Here is a 25784-nt window from a genome sequence, read left to right on the forward strand (position 1 = left end):
GATGGATAGACTGTGCTTACTTATGCTGGTATTGAAAACTAACTAAAAATTTGCATTTTACAAAATAGCTCTACTTGGACATGAGTTCTGTAAAACCCGTCACTTAAATGTATTTAGTTGCCACTTATTTTGCAAAATGACTGTTCTGTTGAATGTGCTACCAAATGGATTTTTGTGTGTGTATGTGTATATATATATATATATATATATATCTCAATAATAATAAAATGCTAGAGGCGCATGAACTCTTGAAAATTCATGAGCGGTGGCGCCGTGAGGTATGCTTCTGTGCCAGTCCTCACGGCGCCTGCGCGTGACTGTGCAGAAGACACCAGCGACTCCTCCCTCCCGCTCCTCTTCAAAGCGACCTGCTGAGGTTCGCCAGCCGCTGTAGCGAACCTCGCAAGCCGCTCTCCACCTCCGTGCAGAAGAAGGAGTCGCCGTGTCACCTCCTGCCCTCACTCGCCGCTGCCGCCGCTGATCCTCCTCTTCAGAGCAGCCTGCGATCGTGGCCGGCTTTAAAGAACCTCGCAGGCCACACTCCATCTTCAGTAGCACGCTCCCTCTGACGCACGGGATCACGTCAGAGGGAACGTGCTACTGAGTTGGAGAGCAGCCTGCGAGGTTCGCTAAAGCCAGCCACCAAAGCAGGCTGCTTTGGTGAAGAGGAGCAGGCCAGAAGACGCCTGGATGTTGGGAGGGTAAGAAGGGAATCAATACCGGGAGCTAGGGGGAAAGGGAAAGGGGGCTGCTTTGGGGGGGGGAGTGTGCTGGGGGGGAGACAGAAGGGGCCATGGATAGGGAGAGGGAAGGGGGCTGCTTTGGGGGGAGGGGTGTGCTGGGGGGGGAGACAGAAGGGGCTATGAAGAGATAGGGAGAGGGAAAGGGGGCTGCTTTGGAGGGAGGTGTGTCCTGGGGGCAGACAGCTTTGCTCAGGGGGGGGGGGGGAGACAGAAGGATACAGACAGCAGCCAAGGAGAGAGAGAGAGAAAGAAGCACAGACAGACAGACACATCTATTCTAGCACCCGTTAATGTAACGGGCTTAAAGACTAGTATATATATATAACAATCTCCACTTTGTTTTCCAACTAGCTAGAAGGAGATACAATTTTTGAAGCTTTTGTCATAAGCATATTAATGTGTCTATTTATTGAGCATGCATCTATGTGCCTATGTAAAATATGGGCCTCATAATCGAAAGAGAAAAACATCAAAAAACAGGCGTAAATCGACACTTGGACGAACATTTCTCAAAAACATCCAAGTGCCAATAATAAAAACGGGTTTTAGATGTATTTCTAAACGACCTAGGCCTTAATAGTGCTGCTGAACGACCAAAGCTAAATGGGGCATTTCGGGAGGCGTGTCGAAGGCGGGAGTTGGGATGGACGTGGGCCGGCTTAGACTTAGTCGTACAGCATGTATAACCGAAAGTTTTACAACAGAGCCTAGACGGAACTTGGACGTTGTGACTTAGACCATGTAAAACATAGTGTAAGTCACAAAAACCCACCTAAAGTTACCACATAAGCACTGCAAACACATAAAACAGACCACCACACACTATCCCAGTGATCACCAACCCCCCCCCATAAAAATTTTAATCATAACTTTAAAATTCAGCCTCCAGACCATCATCACCTGGCCGCCTGGCATAGGAAAGCCTAGTCGTCCAGCACAGAGGCAGCTTAAGTCATCTTGGGGGTGGGTTAGGGACTCATGGAGAGGAGGACCCATGCCCATAAGCCCCTGTAATCACTACATTGATACTTAAACATGTGCACTCCCCTATACACCCCAAAACTCTTTTGTACTGACATAAGTGGCTCCTGCAGCCATAAGGGCTAGTGGGGTGGTAGATAAGTGGGTCTAGTGGATTCTGGAGGTGGTTTGGGGGGCTCACCGAAACCTATAAGGGAGCTGTAGGGAGGAGCAGACATGGCACCCTTTTTGTGACGTTCCCAGCGGTGCCACTATTTAGGTGGCATGTCTGGGTGTGCAGTCCATCACTTTGCAGACCCCTCCCATGTCCAACAGGGCTTGTTCTAGGCGTTTTGGACTCGGATAGAAAGTTGGAAAAAAATGTGGTATAAAGATAGACGATATAGTGGCTTGGACGATCAGATCGGCAGGACGTATAATTACACGATTTTCGAAACGAAAAAAAAGTTGGACGTATGTTTCGAAAATGTGTCTTAAGCTGGACGACTTGCGAGATGGACGTAAACGGACTTAGACGTCCCTTTCGATTATGCCCCTCCACGTGCATTTTTAAAATTTATTTATTAATTTGTAACAAATTATATAATAAACATAAAAGAATATCAATTGTAGTCATCAGCATAAAGAAAATGCTCAATAATACAATCTAAAGAAACTAAGAATTCAACGATCTAGTCCACGTTATCTGGCCACTAGTACCAATTTTAGCAGATTACATTCAGTAAATCTCAATCTTTTCTTCCGATAGTACAAAAATCACCGCAGTTTGCAGTTTAGGTCCAGCGCTGCGGTGATTTTTGTACTATCGGAAGAAAAGATTGAGATAAGTGCTTACTTTTCACTAAGCTTTGAAAAACGTAGTATAAGTATTACTTCAAAAAAAAGATAAAAAAGAAAATAGTATAAACAGTGAATTTGAAGCGGTGTAATATGAGACCAAGGATGTATTTCTCTATGACAATATTATTATTGCCATAGAGGTTTCACAGGAATTCTCCTGAGAAACACTGAGGTCTCTTCCGTCTTCATAAATTGAAGAATTTATGGCACTTGTTTTCCGATATTAGAATTACATGAATATCATTTTGGTGTGGTTATATATTTTTACATGTCATAAATTATCCTCCCTAATTAGAAAAACAGAATAAAAAAATAAGGCCTTGTCTGCACTGGTTTATCTTATAGAAAATTATCTAACTGGACTGGGTCTGAGAAGACATATTTATCACTTGCATATGAAATAAGGCATTTACAAGGAAATTTTTTTTTAAAAAAAGGTCGCACCCACTGCTAAAGTTCTAAGCCTAAGCGCTAGGAATCGCTTCCTTTTGAATTGAGTCTGTTTAGAGACATCGGGGAAAATCATCACTCACTAAACAGAGCTTGTTTTTTAGTAACATATAACTTCAAAATAGTTTTCTTCTCTAGCTCCGTTTTGAAAACTACCATGAGTGTAGTCCGTTTTGTAATTGTGTCTTTAGATGACTCAAAAAATTGAGATAAATCCAAACTATCAGGTAAAACTAATTTATCAATTTCCCCTTCATCTACCTCTTCCTTGTAAGCCCTCGGAATGTAATAGGGCATTTTAATTCCACACGGTTAATAAAACGGACACATCAACATGGTGAATAGGGAAATGGGCATCACCAAGGCAGTAACAGTATGTTACCATACCCAAATGCTAATACAAGGTTGTCACATTACATTACATTACATTAGTGATTTCTATTCTGCCATTACCTTGTGGTTCAAGGCGGATTACATAAGATTTATCAGGAGGTTATAAGAATTGTAACTTTACATAAGAATTGTCATAGGAATTACATAGGAGTTACATAAGAATTGTCGGGAACTTGAGGTGATACATGTTGGGTAATTAGAAACATTTTACATTTGAAAGGGGTAGATGCTGTGGTAGGTGGAGATTGGGAAGGAACTGGTCGTGTTAAATTGGTTTTATGTATTCTTTGAAGAGTAGAGTTTTAGTTTCTTTTTTGAAGGTTTTGTAATCTGTGGTCGAGGACAGCAGATTGATGATTTGTCTGTCTAGTTTTGCTGCTTTGGTGGTCATTAGATTGTCATATAGTTTTCTTCGTTTGACATTTTTGGTTGGTGTGTGTGTGAATAGTGAGTGGGTTCTCCTGTGTATGGTTGAGGTGGATTGAGTTAGTCGGTTGTTCCAGTAGGATGGGCTTTTTCCATTAATAGCTTTGAAAAGTAGGCAGTGTGAGTCGTGGTATGCTTCTGTGATGTAGTCATATTTTTTTCAATTAGTAGATGAGTCTTAATGCTGTATTTTGTATTGTTTGTAATTGCTTTATCATGGTCGCTGGGTAGGGGAGGTATAGTATGTTGCAGTAGTCAATTAGTCCAAGGATAAGAGATTGTACCAAACGTTGGAATTGTTTCTTGTCGAAGAATTTTTGGATTTGTCTTAGGTTTCTCATAGTCACGAATTATACTTTTATTACTTTGTTGATTTGAGGTTGCATGGTACAGCCTCTGTCAATCAGTACTCCAAGAAGTTTTAGTGTGGGTTGAATGGGGTATGAGATTGAGTTTACCGTATTTTCACGCATATAACGCGCGCGTTATACGCGTTTTTACCTACCGCGCATAACCCTCGCGCGTTATATGCGTGAGCGCGGTATACAAAAGTTTTAAAACATAGTTCCCACCCCGCCCGACGCCCGATTCACCCCCCCCAGCAGGACCGCTCGCACCCCCACCCCGAACGACTGCTCGCACGCGCTCCCACCCGCACCCGCATCCACGATCGGAGCAAGAGGGAGCCCAAGCCCTCTTGCCCGGCCGACTCCCCGACGTCCGATACATCCCCCCCCCCGGCAGGACCACTCGCACCCCCAACCTGAACGACTGCTCGCACGCGCTCCCACCCGCACCCGCATCCGCGATCGGAGCAACAGGGAGCCCAAGCCCTCTTGCCCGGCCGACTCCCCGACGTCCGATACACCCCCCCCCCCCCGGCAGGACCACTCGCACCCCCACCCCGAAGGACCGCCGACTTCCCGACAATATCGGGCCAGAAGGGAGCCCAAACCCTCCTGGCCACGGCGACCCCCTAACCCCACCCCGCACTACATTACGGGCAGGAGGGATCCCAGGCCCTCCTGCCCTCGACGCAAACCCCCCTCCCCCCCAACGACCGCCCCCCCCCAAGAACCTCCGACCGCCCCCCAGCCGACCCGCGATCCCCCTGGCGACCCCCACGACCCCCCCACCCCCCTTCCCCGTACCTTTGGTAGTTGGCCGGACAGACGGGAGCCAAACCCGCCTGTCCGGCAGGCAGCCAACGAAGGAATGAGGCCGGATTGGCCCATCCATCCTAAAGCTCCGCCTACTGGTGGGGCCTAAGGCGCGTGGGCCAATCAGAATAGGCCCTGGAGCCTTAGGTCCCATTTGGGGGCGCGGCCTGAGGCACATGGGCCCAACCCGACCATGTGCCTCAGGCCGCGCCCCCAGGTGGGACCTAAGGCTCCAGGGCCTATTCTGATTGGCCCACGCGCCTTAGGCCCCACCAGTAGGCGGAGCTTTAGGATGGATGGGCCAATCCGGCCTCATTCCTTCGTTGGCTGCCTGCCGGACAGGCGGGTTTGGCTCCCGTCTGTCCGGCCAACTACCAAAGGTACGGGGAAGGGGGGTGGGGGGGTCGCCAGGGGGGCCGCGGGTCGGCTGGGGGAGCGGTCGGAGGTTCTTGGGGGGGGCGGTCGTTGGGGGGGAGGGGGGTTTGCGTCGAGGGCAGGAGGGCCTGGGATCCCTCCTGCCCGTAATGTAGTGCGGGGTGGGGTTAGGGGGTCGCCGTGGCCAGGAGGGTTTGGGCTCCCTTCTGGCCCAACTACCAAAGGTACGGGGAAGGGGGGGTGGGGGGGTCGTGGGGGTCGCCAGGGGGGGTCGCGGGTCGGCTGGGGGGGCGGTCGGAGGTTCTTGGGGGGGGCAGTCGTTGGGGGGAGGGGGGTTTGCGTCGAGGGCAGGAGGGCCTGGGATCCCTCCTGCCCGTAATGTAGTGCGGGGTGGGGTTAGGGGGTCGCCGTGGCCAGGAGGATTTGGGCTCCCTCCTGGCCCGATATTGTTGGGGAGTCGGCGGTCCTTCGGGGGGAGGGATGTATCGGACGTCGGGGGGGGGGGGCATCAGGCTTTCAGGATGGGGACAGACCTTCAAGGGGGGACAGTGCACGGAAGTCAGGGGGGGTGAACGGAGAGTCGGAAAGTCAGGGCGGGCGAAAGGAGCGTCGGGCAGCATGCGCGGTATACCCGTGAGCGCTGTATACCAAAGTTTTTGTACATATCATCGTGATTTCTGCGCGCTATACCCGTGTGCGCGTTTTATACGGGTGCGCGTTATTTGCGTGAAAATACGGTATTACTAGGTTTGTTAAGGTTGGAGTTTTGCTGTTTTCTAGGAGGATGAATTTTGTTTTGTCAGGGTTAAGTTTTAATTTGTGTTCAGTCATCCATGTTGCTACTGTTTCGAGTGTTCTGTGTATTGTGCCTGTTATGGTGGGTTCTGGGTGGTCGAAGGGGAAGAGAATGGTGATATCATCTGCGTAGCTGTATGAGGTTATGCCATGTTCGTCTAGGCAGGAGCTGAGGGAGGCTATGTATAGGTTGAATAGTGTGGGAGATAGAGGTGATCCCTGGGGAACTCCGTAAGGGTTGGACCATGGTTCTGATTTTTCTTTAATTGTTTTAACCATGTAGGTTCTGGATTGTAGGAAGCCTTTAAACCATGAGAGAATCTTGCCTGAGATTCCTATGGAGGCTAGCGTTTGTAGGAGGATGTTATGGTCTACCAGGTCGAAGGCTGCAGAGAGATCTAGTTGTATGAGCATGATTTTCTTGCCTGTACAGAGATGTTGTCTAGCTGTGTCCATTAGTGTTCCTAGTGGACTAGTGGTTCTGAAGCCAGACTGTGTGGGGTGGAGTAAGTTGTGGTTTTCTAGGTATGAGGTTAAGGTTTTGGCTACTAGGCCTTCCATCAGCTTGACGTACAGTGGGATTGAGGCTATGGGTCTGTAGTTGGATGGTTGGTCTGTTGTGAATAAATGTGCAGTTGTCCAGTGAACATTTAGGGAAAAAATTTATATGATGTTTTTCAATTAGTAACAAACACGGAATTACTTCTATAAAGTAAATGTTAAGGTTAATTTCAGTCTCAGAGTTTGTTCAAAATGTCCTCCCTGACAGATACCCAAGCGCAAAGACCTATATTACACTGTCTTTGCTGCCATATCGATCACACATTTGATCAAGTTCTTCGTATGCAGTCACTGCCCTTTCTGATGTTCTGTTGTATCGGCTTCATCAATCTTTTTGAGAAGCTAAGCTCTGCATTGTCCAGTAAGTCATTTTGCACTTAAATGGTTAGAGTGAGTTTTTATCGAAGAAGATATTATCAAGTTTTTGCAAATACCACTTTCAAAGTTAGTAAAACAATGACCTCACACTGCTGCCACCTTTGCATGGTAGAATAAGTAAGCAGCAAGTTTTGGTGGTCAATTATAAAGTATTGTTGACATTTATTATGGCACAAATTTGCTTAAAGTATGTTGCTTAAAGTATGTTGCTTAAAGTATGTTGCTAAACAATAAAATCCAGGGGTTCTTTATTTTCCCAGCCATTGTAAATAATTCATATGTAATACTGCTAAGCTTAAGGCTTGTACGTATATAATAGTTTTAGTGTCTTTCTGATATTTTGAAGACATTGTGTAAAAGTTATTATATTTTGCACCTGTGCTCTATAGTGCCAAGGACGGAGTCTTTCGCAGATATCTTGGCTCAAGAACATCAGAAGAACTCCAGAATTACATCCTAGAAAAGAAATGGGAATCTGTAGAACCAGTGGTAGGATGGAAATCTCCATCATCCATTACGTAAGTAGAGCTTATCTTTGTCATAGTACATGTAGGAATTTTTCCCTTGGCTGCATCCAAAAATTTAGGTTGAACTGGTGCCCCAACATCGGTTAGCTTGCTTGCAATTCCCTGTACATTCCAGATGTGTTATTCTTTTGTACTGATCTTTTCCTTTACAACTAAGAGACTCGTTGCACCATATTTAGAAACCTATCCAATAGAAATATAATGGAGCTGAGAGACTGTAGGGTCCCATGAAGCTGGGTTAAGATCTGAAGGCTTTATATATGTATATATGGGTTGATTATTCAGTGATATCTGGCTTGGAGCCACTCCTAACTGGTTAAGTGTCTCATGCTGGGGCCAGCCACAGATTTTCTGTGGTATTATCTGGATAGTGTTGAGGTGGCCTTTAAACAGAGCCAAGACACATCCAGAAGTTATCTAGGTACAGCCAGTCCTTGGTTCTAATACCCAGATTACTATCCAGGTAAATTACAACAGAATCCTAGGGTTAGACAGACTGCTGCCAGGCCATCTTTCACCCATCTTATCAATCCTTTGAGGAGGGGAAGGGAGTAGTTGAGTAGGGGATGGGTTAGTGAATGGATGGATAAAGGTAGCTTTATAATTGGGGAGTGTCATAGTTGATGGATGGGCATAATTGAGTGGGAAGTATTCAGATGTCTTGAAGGATAGATAAGTGGATTATACAAAAAAAGCACAATTGGCCTTAAGAACAGGAAACAGGATACTTTTATTAAAATGACCTGTCAAGGTCAAGTTAATATTGTAGGAGAGCGGTATTTTTTTCATTTTGAGACTTTGTTGACCTTGTACGCCAAGAGTAGGATGGAAATATACAAGTCATTGGACTCGTGACACATTCTTTCAACACAAACACAGATTGTGTCGAGTCATTTTAATAAAAGTTTCCTAGGTTTTCTGTTTTTAAAGCCAATTGCACTTTATTTTGTTGAAAAATGTAATAGCACGGATTATACAATATCCTCTTACCTTGTTGTTTTGGATAGGTGAGTGGAGCAATATGTGTATGTGGGTGGGGAGGGTGAGGAGGTAGCTATGTGGTTGAAGATATTAGTGGGTATGGAGGGGGTCCTAGGGTAGATTATGTGGTTCAGGGGTCTTAGGTAGATTAGGGAGCCTTCTTTAATCTAGCAGTTAGAGCAGTGAGTTAAACTTCCATCTCTAAGCAGTAGTTAAGTTAGGGACTCTGCCATATTTTAGTTCATTTTCCAGTATAAAAGATATCTTAAGCTTAATGTTTGTTTTTGTGCACATATTTTTATTAGTGTACTTTAACTCCAATGCATTTGTACGCTCTGGGGCCCTTTTACGTTGCAGCCCTAAAAAGTGGCCTGTGCTCCGATTAGTGTGTGGGTTTCCTTCGCACTGACACTTTTAGTTCAATTGTAAAATGACCGCACTTACTCCATTAATGGCCAAACACTAATTTTCCCATTAGTGCATGAGCCTATAATTACAACTGTTTTGTAGGTGGTAAGGACTCGCGTGCTAATCGGTGTACGGCGATGTAGCTACACTAACTAGATAGCACTGGGCACGCCTAATTTCTACTCCCAAACATGCCCCCAATTATTATACCAATGTGAAGTGAAGATTACTAAGTGATAATGTTTGAAGAATTGTGAATAATTTTCTTTGTTTCTAGTATGTACGGAATGGCGGGTCTTTTTCATCTGTCAGGCTGGATCCGGGTAAGTGGTACTAAATCCATTCACTGTATTATGTAGTTTGTTGTTCAAATGTAGATGTTACTAACTGAAAACAATTAATTATTTGTCTGTGGTTCTGTCTATTTTAAATCGGAAAAATATCTCCCATATTGTAAAACAAATGACTGGTATCAGCTATTTTCAAGTTCAAGTTTCAGGTTTATTTAAAATTTGTTTAATCGCCCTATCATAAATTCAGGGCGATGTACAATTCTAAAAATATTTTATAACAATACACAGGGAAACAAAAAGTTCATATAACAAATACATGACTTTCAAAACAGATGAGACCAGTAGGGTAAATAGGATAGAAATAACAATAATTAAAGACAGATGAGACAATCAAGGAAAATTACAAGAGGAGGGATTTTTGTTTTGTTTTGTTTCTTTAAAAAAAGGATGGATTTTGCTTTGGCTTTGGTGTTTTTACGATGTCTAGCAGTCAAATGCATCTTTAAAAAGAAAACATTTTAATTGACTCTTAAATCTACCAATGTTTCTTTCCTCCCTTAAGTAGATTGGCAAGGAATTCCACAATTGGGGGGCCATGACAGAAAAAATGTTTTGTCTTAATGGTTTTAAGTGATGGAACAGCTAGCAAATGTTGGTCATTAGATCAAAGACTTCTAGTGGAAGTGTAGGGAATTAGAATCCTGTCGATAAAAGCTGGAGACTTATAGAGTTGGGCCTTAAGTGATAACAGACATATTTTGTAAATTATTCTATGTGATACTGGGAGCCAATGAGATATTTTAAGAAGTGGCGAGACATGGTTGAACTTTTTTGAATTCATGATAATTTTAATAGAGGTGTTTTGAATTAGTTGTAAATGCCTGATCTCTTTTTGCATAATACCCTTTAATAAGGCGTTACAGTAATCAATTTTAGAAATGATCAGTGAATGGATTTTTATTTATTTTATTATAAACCATTGCTAGGTATAGCATACTATTTTAGGATCAAATATAGCATAACATCCCAAACCTTTCTCTCCCACATCCACATCTAGAGGGTGCTCTTCATTTCTTCCTAAAACAGCTATCTTGAGTATCTAGCTATTGAACAAGAGATCTACACATTTAAAATGTGTCTACCTTGTCATGCCTAAGAGCAGTAAGCTGTGACAGTACATATACCATTCAGTTTTTGCTGTACTGAAGTCAGCGATTGTGTTTCTGTTTCCAATCCTACCCGACCATTAATTAGCCTTGCTGCTATTTTTCCCATTCTAAGCAAGAAGGCCTCATGTTGTGTGAAGGCCTCATGTTGGGTGAAAGTCCATTTGATGATCCTTTTAACAGGTTGAATGTGCATCTTGACATTTTCCCATCATATATGCATATATTTACCCTCCCTCCTACTTTGTCTCTAATCTAATCTAATCTAATCTAAATCTTGGGTTTATATACCGCATCATCTCCGCAGATGGAGCTCGACACGGTTTACATGGTTAGGGAAGGAACGGAAATCCAGTGGAATTATATAAGTATGAGAGAAGAGAGGTTGGTGTGAGAGTGCCAGGAGCGGGACGGGGTTACGTTCTGGAGAAGAGCCAGGTCTTCAGATGCTTGCGGAATGGTAGAAGGGGGCTCAAATTGCGGAGAGGGGAGGGGAGACTGTTCCAGAGCTGAGTGATTCTGAAAGGGAGGGAAGAGCCAAGTTTACCAACAAGGGAGATGCCTTTTAAGGAGGGGTAGGATAGTTTTAATTTTTGAGTGGATCTAGTGGAGGTTGGATTTGAGGAATTCCAGGATAGAGGGATAAAAGGAGGAAGGATACCGTGGAGGATCTTGAAGGTTAGGCAGGCACATTTAAAGTGGACCCTGGAAATAACGGGAAGCCAGTGGAGTTTGGATAGGAGCGGTGTGACATGGTCAAATTTACTTTTTGAGAAGATAAGTTTGGCCGCGGTGTTCTGGATTAGTTGGAGTCTGTGGAGGCTTTTCTTTGTTAAGCTTAGGTAAATGGAATTGCAATAATCCAATCTGGAGAGGATAATGGATTTCTATACCAATCAAGTGCTACAATCACCCTTTATACATTTGCTCAAATAGTTGAACCTACTGGTTAGTTTCCTACGCCTACTCCCAAGCTTAGACATATTTTAAAGTTTACATAAATCCAAGTTTCATGATCCTGTGAAACCTTTTTAAATACTTTCCCTCTCACGGTACTTTGCCTAAACAACATTTCAATGGGTTTAGGCTTGTTACACACTATCCCCCTCCCTACCTCTCAACCCACATTTTCAAGTAGTGCCTCACTTGATATTGACAATGATAATACAGATGGATTCAAACTTCCAGATCCACCTCTATGAATGTTATATTGATCCTCAGATGCACCACTCCACGTTCAAACTTTATCACCACGCTAAGCTCGATGTGCGAAATCTTCCCTGGATCAATTTTTCTAAGATAATATTAACATGGTTTTATATTCATTTTAAGTATGTTTTTTAAATATATATTCATTTTTTATAATAATACTATTTCTAAAGAAGAACTTATCTTAGTTTCTGGTCACTATAGGGATTTCTTGCGTTTGAATGTGGAGTGGTGCATCTGAGGATCAATATAACATTCATAGAGGTGGATCTGGAAGTTTGAATCCATCTGTATTATCATTGTCATTGAGATTGAATGTTACAATATTCTAAAGTGCTCTTTATTGACTTCACTTGATATTGAAACAGCTCAGCTTCCTTAACTGGTTTTTGTTCTTGCAGGATCTCAAAACTAACTAGTCTATTCTCTCCTATAAACTATCCAATCACCTTCAGACTCTCTATCTCCTTTCACCTACTGTAGACCTTGTTTATTTCACCCAGAGGGAAGTCTGTATTATATCTTAATAGAGACACCCTTTAGACCCAGCATCCTAAGTTTGTTTTTTCCATATCTTAAGGGTAGTGCTGTAAAAGGATTGCTTATATTTTTCTGTACATTCTGGTGACCTAGTATCTGTTGTCTTTTCCCACAATGAAATATTCCCAAGCATCTGTTCTATAATTGCTCATTTTCTTTCTACTCTCTTCCATTCCAATGTTGTCTTCAACTGTGTTGTTTCATAATGCCTTTGAAAGTGGGACAGTAAGCCTCTCTCAGTTTTTGGGCTGAAATATTACTGAGGGAGTTATATGTGAGAAAGCAGGCATTAAAAAAAAAAAAGAGATCTTCTGGCAAGGTTCCAAATAGACATATTTAGGCCCCCTTTTATCAAGCTGTGTTAGGAATTTTTATCATGGGTCGCTGCGGTAAAAGCTCCGACGCTCAGAGGAATTCTATGAGCGCAGCGGCCTGCAATAAAAATCCTATTGTAGCTTGATAAAAGGGGGCGTTCGTTAGAATCATCAATTCCAACTATTTTTAACTTACCAGAAAAGAGTTAATTTAGCCCATTGTTCCAAATCTTGTAGCATTGTACAGTAGAGGAGTTTGTAGATAATGGCAAACAATTGACTAAGAGTGGTAGTCAAATTGATACCTAAGTAATAGGGGGCTTTTTACTGAGCTGCACCATAAAGGAGCCTTAGTGTGCCCTTATGTGGGTTTTTACTGCAACAGTATAATTCCCAGTTTTCCTTTTTTTTTTTTTTTTTTTGCATTAATGGCCAAGCACTAATGTTTCTATTAGCATGTGGACATTAAAAAATATTAGTGTGTGAGCACTTAGGTAGGTACCTAGATTGGGACACCTGCCGATGTAGGCGCATAACTTAATTTTTAAAAATTGGTTCAGTCAGCACTGTTAATTTAACAGTGTCATTAAAAACCAATTTGAAAAATGATTAAAAAATTAATTTTCAGGTAGGCATCTACACTGAGGTGCCTACATGAAAAATAGGCATGGTTATGGGCGGAGTTTGGGCATGGATATAGTTAAGTGCTAATATGCCAGTGCTTAAGTTGGGGGAGGGGGAGATGGCAGAGAAGGAGATGAGGAGAGAGATGCCAGGGCATGGTGGGGGAGGAAGGGAAGGAGACAGAGATACCAGATGGTGGGATGGGAAGGAATAAAGGAAAGGAGAAGAGAGAGATGCCAGAGCATGAGGGAGGGGATGAACTGAAATGAATCATATATAAAGGATAGAAGTGGTACAGGATAGACAATTTATAGAAGGGACATAGAAAGAGGGAAGATACTATATGGAAGGGAGAGAGAGGACAGACAGTGGATGAAAGGGGCAGAGAGAAGTTGGACAGTGGATGGAAGGGGTAGAGAAAGAGGGCAGATGCATTATCAGAGTGAGCGGATAGATGCTGGATGGAAAAGAGAGAGTGAAGAAAAGAGAAGGAAAACAGAAACTGGAAATGACAGCAATTTAGATGCCTCCTTCTACCTTACCAATACACTTTCTTAATTTCACTTTTGTATGATTTTATTGAACACTCCTTTTGTTTTCCCCTTAAATGTCTCCTGGCCTATAAAAATTGTAGTTCCTCCCTTTTATCCACTGTTTTAAGTTAGTCCAGACATGTATGTTTTTTGTGCCCTGCCCCATTTTTTTATTGATATACATCACTTAGAAACATTAATAAGTGTTTGAATCAACTTTAAATAAAACTTGAACTTGAAAGTAGAAAAAAGATTTCTTTTTTGTTGCTTTAGAATAAAGTAGTATTATAGCTTTATTGATAAATGCTTATAAATAGAAAATGGAAATAAGGTAATCCTTTTTATTGGACTAATTTTAATACTTTCTTATTAACTTTTGGAGATCAAAACCCCCTCCCTCAGGTCAGTACAGGATACCATAAGGAAGGAGGTTTTGGCCTCTGAAAGCTAATTGAAAAATGTATTAGTCCATTAAAAAGGAAAGTGTGAGACCACAGAAACATCCAAGTTGAAAACATTTAAATCTAGACCATTGGGATGTGGGAGGGGCCAGCATTGTAATGGACTAGCCACATTGACATCCCAATAGAGCAGAGGGGCACCTTAGAGGTCACTGTTGTGAACTTCATATAAAGGGTGCCATGTACATCTCACCATAACCCCCTTATAATATATGGTGAGCCCTCCAAAACTCCCCCAAAACCTAATATACCCACCTGTCTCCCACCCTTGGGTTTGTTGACCTCTGCTATAGATATTTGGCTAGCCTTGTGCTTCCCTTTCAGTGTTGATATGTATGGGTTCCTAGTGCAATAAATTGCCCTCTGACTACCAACTTGAGGCATTTTCAGATGACTCTTGGGGTATTTCAAGAGACTCATTCAAGCTTAATTATTCCTTTATAGTTTCCCTATTTTTGCCCTCGTTATTTTCTCATTAAGCAAAACAACATTGAGTTTCAAAGCTGCTTCCCTCTTCTCTCATCTGTCAGTGCTCACTCGCAGCATGACCAGACCAAAGTTTTCAGTTTCATATTTGGGAAGCATGCTTTTCCCATACATATTAAATCAGTGAATACATATCAAGGGCCTCTGAGCATCACCTGTAGTTTCTGTAGAGTGGATCTCTTTCACCTGTAGTTTCTGTAGAGTGGATCTCTTTCCTTTCTGAGCTCACCACCAAGATCCTCATCACCTCTCACCTGGATTATTGTACCTTGCTTCTCGCAGGTCTTCCGCTAAGCCATCTCTCTCCCCTTCAGTCTGTTCAGAATTCTGCTGCTTGCCTCATATTCTGCCAGTGTCGTTATGCTCATATTACCCCTCTTCTCAAGTCGCTTCACTGGCTCCATATCTGTTTCCGCATACAGTTCAAGCTCTTCTTATTGACCTATAAGTATATTCACTCTGCAGCTCCTCAGTATCTCTGTTCTCTTATCTCTCCGTATACTCCGCCCCCAAGAACTCAGTTTGTCGGTTCAGTCTCTTTTGTCAGTACCCTTCTCCTCTGTTACCAACTCCTGACTCTGTCCCTTCTGCCTTGCTGTGCCATATGCCTAGAAACAACCTGACAGAATCAGTATATCAGGTTCTGTCTCTGGCAGTATTCAAATCTAGGCTGAAAGCCCACTTTTTTGGAGCTGCATTTAAGTCAACCCACATCTGTGGTCATTCTCTCTATAGCAGTGGTCTCAAACTCTAACCCTTTGCAGGGCCACATTTTGGATTTGTAGGTACTTGGAGGGCCTCAGAAAAAAATAGTTAAAGTCTTATTATAGAAATGACAATTTTGCATGAGGTAAAACTCTTTATAGTTTATAAATCTTTCCTTTTGGCTAAGTCTTAATAATAATATTGTAATTTATAGCTAAAGAGACATATGATCAAGAAACTGTTTTATTTTACTTTTGTGATTATGATAAACATACTGAGGGCCTCAAAATAATACCTGGCGGGCTGCAAGTTTGAGACCACTGATTCTATCTTATAGTCCTCTACCCTTTCTGCCTCATCAGTCCCCTTATAATTCCCTACCTGTGCAGCATAAATCCACCCTTTTAGTCCTGTGTCTGTCATCAAATTAGGGTTTTCATTATTCTTCAAAAAGAGAAATTCTTCTATCAAAAAATATATTCTATAAAATAACAAACAAATAATTAATAAATGGTGCTCAGTGATAGCCAATAAGAACTCCAAAGCATAAAGACACGGGCCTCTACCAGTTCAGGCTTATATACATCATAGCACTCCTCCCTTCCTACCACTAAACAGCTAAAGTTCTAAAAGACTAAAGCTCTAAATAAATATCGAACAAGGGTACTTATCTCTGCTGGAGTTATCATAAGGTCGCGGGTCTCTGCTGCTAATCCAAAAAGTGCTACGTGCTCATCCAAACAGTTCTAAAAGAAAAAAACCCAAAAATATCCAAGTCAATCCTTCATCGCAAAATCCATCTGAAGTTCTCTGCTTCTCTTCTAAAACTTCCTCAACACAGTATGTGTAATCCGATATCCTTCAACACAATACAGTGGTACCTCGGTTTACGAGTGCACCGGTTTGCGAGTATTTTGCAAGACGAGCAAAACATTTGCAAAATCGGTGCCTCGGAAACCGAGCATGGCTCGATTTTATGAGCGCCCCGCCACGATCCGGCACCCCCCCCCGACACATGAACTCGCAGGCCTTGAGCATGCGCAGATACTCAAGGCCCAGCAGACGAGGAGACCGATCATCGGGGTGCCCAGATGAGGGTAAGAAGCGGCGGCGGGGGGGTGCCGGATCGTGGCGGGGGGGTGCCCAATCGCGTCTGGGGGGTGCCAGATCGTGGCGGGGGGGTGCCAGATCGCATCGGGGGGTGCCGGATCGCAGGGGGGGCCTTCAAGGGGAGCAATGCCGGTTCTCGGGGGGGGGAACGCATCAAAGCAAGTTTCCATTATTTCCTATGGGGACACTCGCTTTGATAAATGAGCATTTTGGATTACGAGCATGCTCCTGAAATGGATTTTGCTCGTAATCCAAGGTACCACTGTACGTGTTTCCCCTTCTGCTTTCTCAAGAGGAAGATCTGTTTTGCACTTCTGTTTTTATTCTATCCTGGCCTACTACACAATAGTCACAGGCAGCTAAAAACTCATTCTATAACCCACAACACTACATCCCTCTCATTTAAACCATCCGCAACGGACATAGATGTTACTTCCTCCATTTATAAAGGGTGGGAAAAGCGCTCTTCTCGCGCTTACATCTCTAGAATTGGCAGAAGCATATGACGCCACGTCTATCTAGGAACAGAATCTCAAGCACGATTACAGCCCCGCGGGAATACCCGTAAGGCTACCGCTACCAGTGGGCGCTCCCATCCTCCCAGTTTTTCCTCAACCACCACTCTCTTTCCATTATCTTTTTGAACTGTTTGGATGAGCACATAACACTTTTTGGATTAGCAGCAGAGGCCCGGGACCGTATGATAACTCCAGCAGAGATACGTACCCGCCTTGTTCGATATTTATTTAGAGCTTTAGTCTTTTAGAACTTTAGCTGTTTAGTGGTAGGAAGGGAGGAGTGCTATGATGTATATAAGCCTGAACTGGCAGAGGCCCGTGTCCTTATGCTTTGGAGTTCTTATTGGCTATCACTGAGCGCCATATATTAATTATTTATTTGTTATTTTATAGAATATATTTTTTGATAGAAGAATTTCTCTTTTTGAAGAATAATGAAATTTTTTTTAAGAACATAAGAACATAAGCAATGCCTCTCCTGGGTCAGACCTGAGGTCCATCATGCCCAGAAGTCCGCTCACGCGGCGGCACAACAGGTCCAGGACCTGTGCAGTAATCCTCTATTTATACCCTTCTATCCCCTTTTCCAGCAGGAAATTGTCCAATCCTTTCTTAAACCCCAGTACTGTACTCTGCCCTATTACGCCCTCTGGAAGCGCATTCCAGTAGTCCACCACTCGTTGGGTAAAGAAGAACTTCCTAGCATTCGTTTTGAATCTGTCCCCTTTCAACTTTTCCGAGTGCCCTCTTGTTCTTTTATTTTTAGAAAGTTTGAAGAATCTGTCCCTCTCTACTCTCTCTATGCCCTTCATGATCTTATAAGTCTCTATCATATCCCCTCTAAGTCTCCTCTTCTCCAGGGAAAAGAGACCCAGTTTCTCCAATCTCTCAGCGTATGAAAGGTTTTCCATCCCTTTTATCAGACGTGTCGCTCTCCTCTGAACCCTCTCGAGTAACGCCATATCCTTCTTAAGGTACGGCGACCAATATTGGACGCAGTATTCCAGATGCGGGCGCACCATCGCCCGATACAACGGCAGGATAACTTCTTTTGTCCTGGTTGTAATACCCTTCTTGATTATACCTAGCATTCTATTTGCTTTCTTAGCGGCTGCTGCGCACTGTGCCGTCGGCTTCATTGTCATGTCCACCATTACCCCCAAGTCCCTTTCTTGGGTACTCTCATTCAATAACATCCCTCCCATCGTATAGTTGTACCTTGGGTTTCTGCTTCCCACATGCAATACTTTACATTTCTCAACGTAGAACTTCATCTGCCATCTCGCCGCCCATTCCCCCAGTTTGTTCAAGTCCCTTTGCAATTCTTCGCATTCCTCTTTAGTTCCAGCTCCACTAAATATTTTTGTATCGTCCGCAAATTTTATTATCTCACATTTCGTCCCTGTTTCTAGATCATTTATGAATATATTAAATAGCAGCGGCCCGAGCCCCGAGCCCTGCGGAACACCACTCGTGACCCTCATCCAGTCTGAGTAGTGGCCCTTCACTCCTACCCTCTGTTTCCTACCTGCCAACCAGTTTCTGATCCATCTATGTACGTCTCCATCCACCCCATGATTCTTCAGTTTCCGGAGTAGACGTTCGTGAGGCACCTTGTCAAAGGCTTTTTGGAAATCAAGGTATATGATGTCTATGGGGTCTCCCCTGTCCATCCTTTTGTTAATTCCTTCGAAGAAGTGCAATAAGTTAGTTAGGCACGATCTCCCCCTGCAGAAACCATGTTGGCTTGTTTTCAGAAGTTCGTTTCTATCCAAATGTTCATCGATGTTTTCTTTTATCAGTTCTTCCGCCATTTTCCCCGGAACCGAGGTCAGACTCACCGGTCTGTAGTTTCCCGGGTCACCTCTTGATCCCTTTTTAAAGATGGGCGTGACGTTGGCTATCATCCAATCCTCCGGGATCATGCCTCTTTTCAAGGATAGGTTGCAAATTTGCTGCAGTAGTTCAGCTATCTCCTCCTTTAATTCTTTCAAAACCCTTGGATGGATTCCATCCGGACCAGGGGATTTGTCAGTTTTAAGTTTTTCTATCTGCCTGTGTACATCATCAAGGCTCACTTCCATGGATGTTAATTTTTCTGCTTGATTTCCATTGAAGATTTGCTCAGGTTCCGGTATGTTGGTTGTGTCTTCGTTTGTAAATACAGACGAAAAGAACATGATAAGTCTTTCCGCGACTTCTTTCTCCTCCTTCACCGCTCCCTTCCTGTCTCCTTCGTCCATGGTCCCACCTCCTCCCTAGCTGGCTGTTTCCCTTTAACATATCTGAAGAACAGTTTGAAATTTTGTGCCTCCCTGGCTAGCCTCTCTTCGTACTCTCTTTTGGCTTTTCGAACCACACTGTGACATTCTTTTTGATACTTCCTATGCTCTTTCCAGTTCTCCTCAGTTTTGTCCTTCTTCCATTTCCTGAATGAATTTTTCTTATTGGCTATCGCTTCCTTCACTATTTTAGTCATCCATACCGGGTCTTTTGTTCGACTCTTTTTGCACCCCTTTCTGAATCTGGGGATGTACAGATTTTGCGCCTCGCTCACCGTGTCCTTGAAAAAAGACCAGGCATGTTCTACCGTTTGCCATTTCTTGGAAGTGTTCCTAATTTTCTTCCTTACCATTTCCCTCATTGCTTCATAGTTTCCTTTCCTGAAGTTGAAAGTTGTCGCTATGGTTCTCTTTCCGTTCGGTATTCCTACTTCAACCTTGAACTTGATCATATTATGATCGCTATTTCCCAACGGTCCCACTACTTCCACTTCCTTTGCAGGTCCCATTAGCCCATTTAGGATTAGATCCAAAGTTGCATTTCCTCTCGTCGGTTCTCTAACAAGCTGCTCCATGAAGCAATCTTGTATAGCCTCCAGGAATTCTGTCTCCCTGGCGCATCTTGAGCTTCCAAGACTCCAGTCTATCCCGGGGTAGTTGAAGTCTCCCATAACAACCGTGTAACCTCTTTTGCATTCTCGCTTCATCTCGGCATCCATTTCTTTATCAATATCTCTGGTTTGCCCGGGTGGACGATAGTATAAGCCCATCTTTATTTCATGCCCTTTCCTACCCGGTATTTTAACCCATAGCGATTCCAGTTTGTTGGTCGTCTCCGCTGTGTCCATTCTTGTCGATTGTATGCTTTCTTTTACGTATAGGGCTATTCCTCCTCCTTTCTGTCCTGACCTGTCCTGGCGATAGAGCTTGTATCCCGGCAGTGCAGTATCCCATCTGTTTTCCTCATTCCACCACGTTTCAGAGATTCCAATGATGTCTATGTCCTCTGCATTGGTCATGGCTTCTAGTTCCTCCATTTTGTTTCTTAGGCTCCTTGCATTAGCATATATGCAATTTAGATCCTGGCATTTCGTCCTTCTCATTTCCTTTCCCTGTGCTTCGGTCTTTGGTGTCTTCTCTTTTGCTACAATCTTTCTAACCTCCACTTCTGGGTTAGTCGACTCCTGTAATTTGTCCCTTGTTTCTTCCCAGCCTTTTTTCCCCTTAGTATCTTCATGGGATACCGTCTTCCGAATCGTCGACGCTAGGTCGACTGTCGGCTTTCCCCTTCCTCTTAGTTTAAAGCCTGTTCTATTCCTCTCTTGACGTTGTTTGCTAGAAGTCTTGTTCCCGCCACGCTCAGGTGCAGTCCATCTCTCCTGTAGAGCTTGCTCTTGCCCCAGAACGTTGTCCAGTTCCTCACAAAGTGGAACCCTTCTTCCTCACACCATCTCCTCATCCATGCATTTATTGATTGTAGTTCTTCCTGCCTTTTCACATCTGCCCTTGGTACCGGTAGGATCTCTGAGAATGCTATCTTCTGGGTCCTCATCTTCAGTTTCCTTCCCAGAATCTTGAACTGTTCTATCAGCGTGCCTCTTCTGTAGTCTCTCCTGCTGACATCATTCGTCCCGATGTGGATCATTACTGTGGTCTCTTCCGTCTCCGCTCCTTCCAGGACCTTCCCAATTTTGTCCACGATGTCCTTGGTTCTCCTCCTGCTATGTGGCTGTCCACATGCCTCAATATCAAGTCTCCCACCAGGATCGCTGACTTTCCCTTCTTCAATTTTCTTATCGGTCTCAGGTCAATGTCCTCGGTGTGCTTAGCTCTCTCTTCTTCTGGGCATCGACTAGCCAATTCTTCCCCCTCGTGTGGTATTCTTCTGTGGGTGTCTTCTTTGAGGTCATCTGCTTCTTGCTCCCCCTTCCATGTTGGTGTTGCATCATCTCTCATCTGGAGTTCGTTCTCTTCCACCCTCCTCCTGTATGCTTCCTCAATGAATTCCTCGAGTTCCCTGACTTCCTTCTCGATGTGTTTCTCACTCCTGAAGTCTTCAAATGCCCTGGTAGGGTCCTCCGTGGTGTAAAGTCCTTCTAGCTCCTGTATCTTGTCCTCAAGTCGCTTGACTTCTTTCTTCAAGCTTTTCAGCTCCTGACACCGACTGCATACGTATGACTGTCTCCCCGAGGGGAGGTAGTCATACATATGACAGTCCGCGCAGAACACTGGAAAGCTCATCTTCTGGTTTCCTTCTGCTTCCATCGGGGTTACTACTTTAAGAAAACAGATAAGTTTACGTGTTCCTTCGGTGCCTGCTTCCTTCTGCACCTGCTTCTTGCTTTACTGCCTTCTGCCTTTGTATGGACTGCCTACGCTCTACCTTTCCTTACTTTTGTTTGTGTGATTGTTCTTTCTGTGCCTGGTGCCTTTGCACAACCTTGCCTAACTTTTGCTTGTGTGTGGTTGTTCCTTCTGTATCTGCTTCTTGCCTTGCTGCTTTCTTGTGTATGCTGTCTTTTCTCTTCCTTACCTTACTGCTGCTTGTGTGTTCGTCTCTTCTGCGCTGCTTGCCGCTTCCTTACCTTTCAGTCCTTCCCTGTGCTCTTGGGTGTAGTGACTTGGCCCTTCTTGAGGCCCTTCGCAAAGGCGCTCTCGCTAAGGTGAGCGCCTTTGCCGCTCGCCTTCGCCGCGCGCCTAACGGCTGTGCGCCGTTGGCTCCGCCCCCTTTTATGGGGGGGGGGTTCGGGTGCTGACTTCCGACGCGGTGGGGGTGGGCGGAGCTAACTCTCGCCCTGCCCCTAGCCTCCTGCTCTCCTCTGTCTCCCTCCTCTGCTCGTTTTTGCTTCTAAAACTGCTTTTCTCCCTTGCTGCTTCTACTCCTCTTGCCTGATGCTGTGCACCACGTTCGTCGTTGGCTCCGCCCCTTTTATGGGGGGGTTCGGGTGCTGACTCTTCCGACGCGGTGGGGGTGGGCGGAGCTAACTCTCGCCCTGCCCCTAGCCTCCTGCTCTCCTCTGTCTCTCTCCTCTGCTCGTTTTTGCTTCTAAAACTGCTTTTCTCCCTTGCTGCTTCTACTCCTCTTGCCTGATGCTGTGCACCACGTTCGTCGTTGGCTCCGCCCCCTTTTATGGGGGGGTTCGGGTGCTGACTCTTCCGACGCGGTGGGGGTGGGCGGAGCTAACTCTCGCCCTGCCCCTAGCCTCCTGCTCTCCTCTGTCTCTCTCCTCTGCTCGTTTTTGCTTCTAAAACTGCTTTTCTCCCTTGCTGCTTCTACTCCTCTTGCCTGATGCTGTGCATCAGAGGATTCATAGTTATAATATTTAATACTCCTATTGAAATTAGTGTTTATATCAAATTAGGGTTACCATATGGCTCCAGAAAAAGGAGGACGGAATGAGACATCTGGGTTTTAATTCCATTGAAAGCAGTGGAAGTAAAACCTTGATGTCTTAATCCGTCCTCCTTTTTCTGGAGCCATATGGTAACCCTAGTCATAATTAGATTGCAAGCTCTTTCAAGCAGGGACCGTCTCTTGCGTGTTTAGTGTACAGCGCTGCATGCATCTGGTAGCACTATAGAAATAATAAATAGTTTTAGTAGTTGCAGTATATCTACCAGGCCAAATATCCCTGTAGCCATGTTTGGTGATTAAATTAATCTGATTTCATTCCCCTTCTGAGGCTGAGATAACTGTATGCAAGTAAAGACACGTGCAGTCAAATTGGCCAAGTGACCTTCATGCTTTATAATTCAAAGATGAAATAAAAACGCATGTATTTAAAATCAGATGATCCCTGTAAAGAATTCAAAACTGGAGACAGCATATGCTCTCAGTCAGCTGTAAAATTTATGCTTTGTTGTTATCTAAGATTGAGTGTAGATAGACCTAAAGGGTATATGTTTGTCCTTGGATTTGCATCACAGGACCCATAGACTTGTTGCCAAAAAAACAAAAAAAAAATCATTGCTTTGAGGCTGCAGATAAGATTGTGATCAGAGCCCAAAATACTTTTGACAGTTTAATTTGATCCTCACGTTAACTTGTAGTGTAAAAATGAAATAACATAGCCTTCAAGGCATTCAGCACTTGGGCAGGGAATAAATTTAGCTGAGAACTGTGTGAAGAATCTGAATTAAAGTATTTTGATCCACAGTGGAAACTTGTTTTCTATCTCAAAAGGCAACTGTCGCATGCAAATGAGGGAGCATTGAAGTGCATGTGTGTGTGTATAATGGACTCGCCTATAACGGAACCTCGCCTATAACGGACGAGGTCTGCTGGTCCCGGCCGTGCACCATTATAAACATACAGAAGACCATTGCATAGAGCGGACTCGCATATAACGGACTTACAGATATAACGGACAACCAATTTGGTCCCCAGAGCCGCTTTTAGCTGTAGTTTTCTTCGGCTATAACGGACATGCAGGCTCTGCCTACAAGGCACGTGGCATGCCGGTGATATAGTATCAAAATGCAACCCAGAAGAAAATGACAGAGTATTTTTCTTTCCAGAACAGTATGACATAATGCTTTAGAACATCTTTTAGTGTTCTGGTTTTTGCAATCATTTTGTGCCATACCTATGTTTTGCTGAATTTGTTCTTGATGTTGCTGATATGTTTGTGCAGTGACTGTTGTTCATTGATTGAACGTTGTTTCAAGTTAACCTAAATAAAGTTTTAAAAAAATGCAACTCTGGATATAACGGTCCGTTTTTCCAGGTCCCTTGAGGTCCATTATAATGAGATTATACTGTATATACTAGATTTTCAAAAACAGACCCTCTTTTTCTAATTTGTTTTGATAATAAGAGCATAAAATAAGCCATGTTGAGTTGTTTCAAGGTCCTTCAAGTGTTGCATTCCTTCTCTGATTATGGCCAACCCAGTTCACAGTTACCTGGTGAATACCCCAACCAAAACTACAGTTTTTTCATAGTTCATTTCAGGGATGAAAGTTAGGTGCCCCAAGTCTTTCACTAAATTTTTTAAGGTCTTTCCTCCAGTAACCTGTCCAATTTTCTATCCACCCCCCTCCCCCTCCACCGTTAGTTATCTTGACCGTGTTCTCTGCCAGCAGATTCTACAGCTTAATTACATAGTTTCCCTATTATTGGCTGTGTCACACTGAATTGTTTCTAATCTTTGGACAAATGGAACCTGAGTAAATACATAACAGTTTTTAAATTATAACTTCCTTTATTTAAGGAATAAAGTTATCCAACACCCATACCAGCCATGTGAAAAAATAATTGTCTCCTTAGTTACTGTATATCATTGGTCTCAAACTCGCGGCCCACCAGGTACTATTTTATGGCTCTTGGTATGTTTATCATAATCACAAAAGTAAAATAAAACAGTTTCTTGATCATATGTCTTTTTAGCTATAAATTACAATATTATTATTAAGACTTAGCCAAAAGGAAAGATTTATAAACTATAAGAGTTTTACATCATGCAAAATTGTCATTTCTTTAATAAGATATTATCTATCTTTTTCTAAGGCCCTCCAAGTATCTACAAATCCCAAATGTGGCCCTGCAAAAGGTTTGAGTTTGAGACTACTGCCGTATATACTCGAATATAAACCGATCCAAATAGAAACAGAGGTAACCTTTTTCCCACAAAAAAAGAGGAAAAAAAGTTGACTCGAATATAAACAGAGGTTAAAAATTGTATACGTGTATCTTTTTGTCATCCCTACCAGAACACCTGGCCTCAGTCAAACATGCAGAAAACAGAAACACCCCCCTCCCAAAAAAAAAAAAAAAGCGCCCCTTTTGAAATACAAACCCAGAAACTAAAAGTGCTATTGTACACAAATGAAACCCTAACATGCCAGACTCTGCACACAGTACAACATAAGAGAAATAGAAAGAAATGCATTTCTTCCTGAATAGTCCAAAATATAAAAACAACAGATGTAATTTTCAGAGTTGACATATTTTAATCACTAGATTGAAAATAAAAAAACATTTTCATCTCCTTCCTCTTGCTGCCTGCGGCCTCTCCTGCATTGTTCCTTTGCTGTGGTCCACCCAGAACAGAAAGTTGCTTCAGAGGGGGGTGGACAGCAGCAAATGAAAAGTACATAGGAGGCCACCGTTTTAGATACTATAACCCTCCACTACTTGCTCCTCCTACCCTCCACCAACTGCTCCTCCCTGCCCTAACTGACATCGCACTTATAGTCCTGATGCTCTGGAAGCCGATGCCGACGCTCTGTGCTGTGCAGACGCTCAAGGCCCTTCAGCCCAACACACAGCATCAGTGTCTGCTTCCGGAGCATCAGGACACTAAGTGCAATGTCGGACTGTGGCAGGGGGGAGCGGGTAGTGGAGGATAGGAGTGTTGGTTAACAAGGGGGGAGGAGGCAACAGGAGTGCCTGTCATCAGGTGTGGTGGGAGGACATAGCAATGGTCATCAGTGGGGGATAGCAGTGCTGGTCTTCAGGAGAAGGGAAGAGATAGAAATGCTGGTCATGGGAAGGGGGTGGAGGATAGCATTGTTGGTCATTTG

At 43.7% G+C, this 25784-nt stretch overlaps 1 protein-coding gene across 1 annotated transcript in view; it reads left to right on the top strand.

Moving 5' to 3' along the window:
• TMX4 (thioredoxin related transmembrane protein 4) overlaps positions 1–25784 on the top strand; it is a 107143-nt gene that overhangs the window by 56457 nt on the left and 24902 nt on the right. The window contains exons 4-5 of the mRNA XM_033935689.1: positions 7492–7620; positions 9296–9341. Of these exons, the coding sequence (XP_033791580.1) occupies positions 7492–7620; positions 9296–9341 (175 nt within the window). The remainder of the gene's footprint in view (positions 1–7491; positions 7621–9295; positions 9342–25784) is intronic.

The sequence above is a fragment of the Geotrypetes seraphini genome, chromosome 3 (genome assembly GCF_902459505.1).
Source record: "Geotrypetes seraphini chromosome 3, aGeoSer1.1, whole genome shotgun sequence".
NCBI lineage: Eukaryota > Metazoa > Chordata > Amphibia > Gymnophiona > Dermophiidae > Geotrypetes > Geotrypetes seraphini.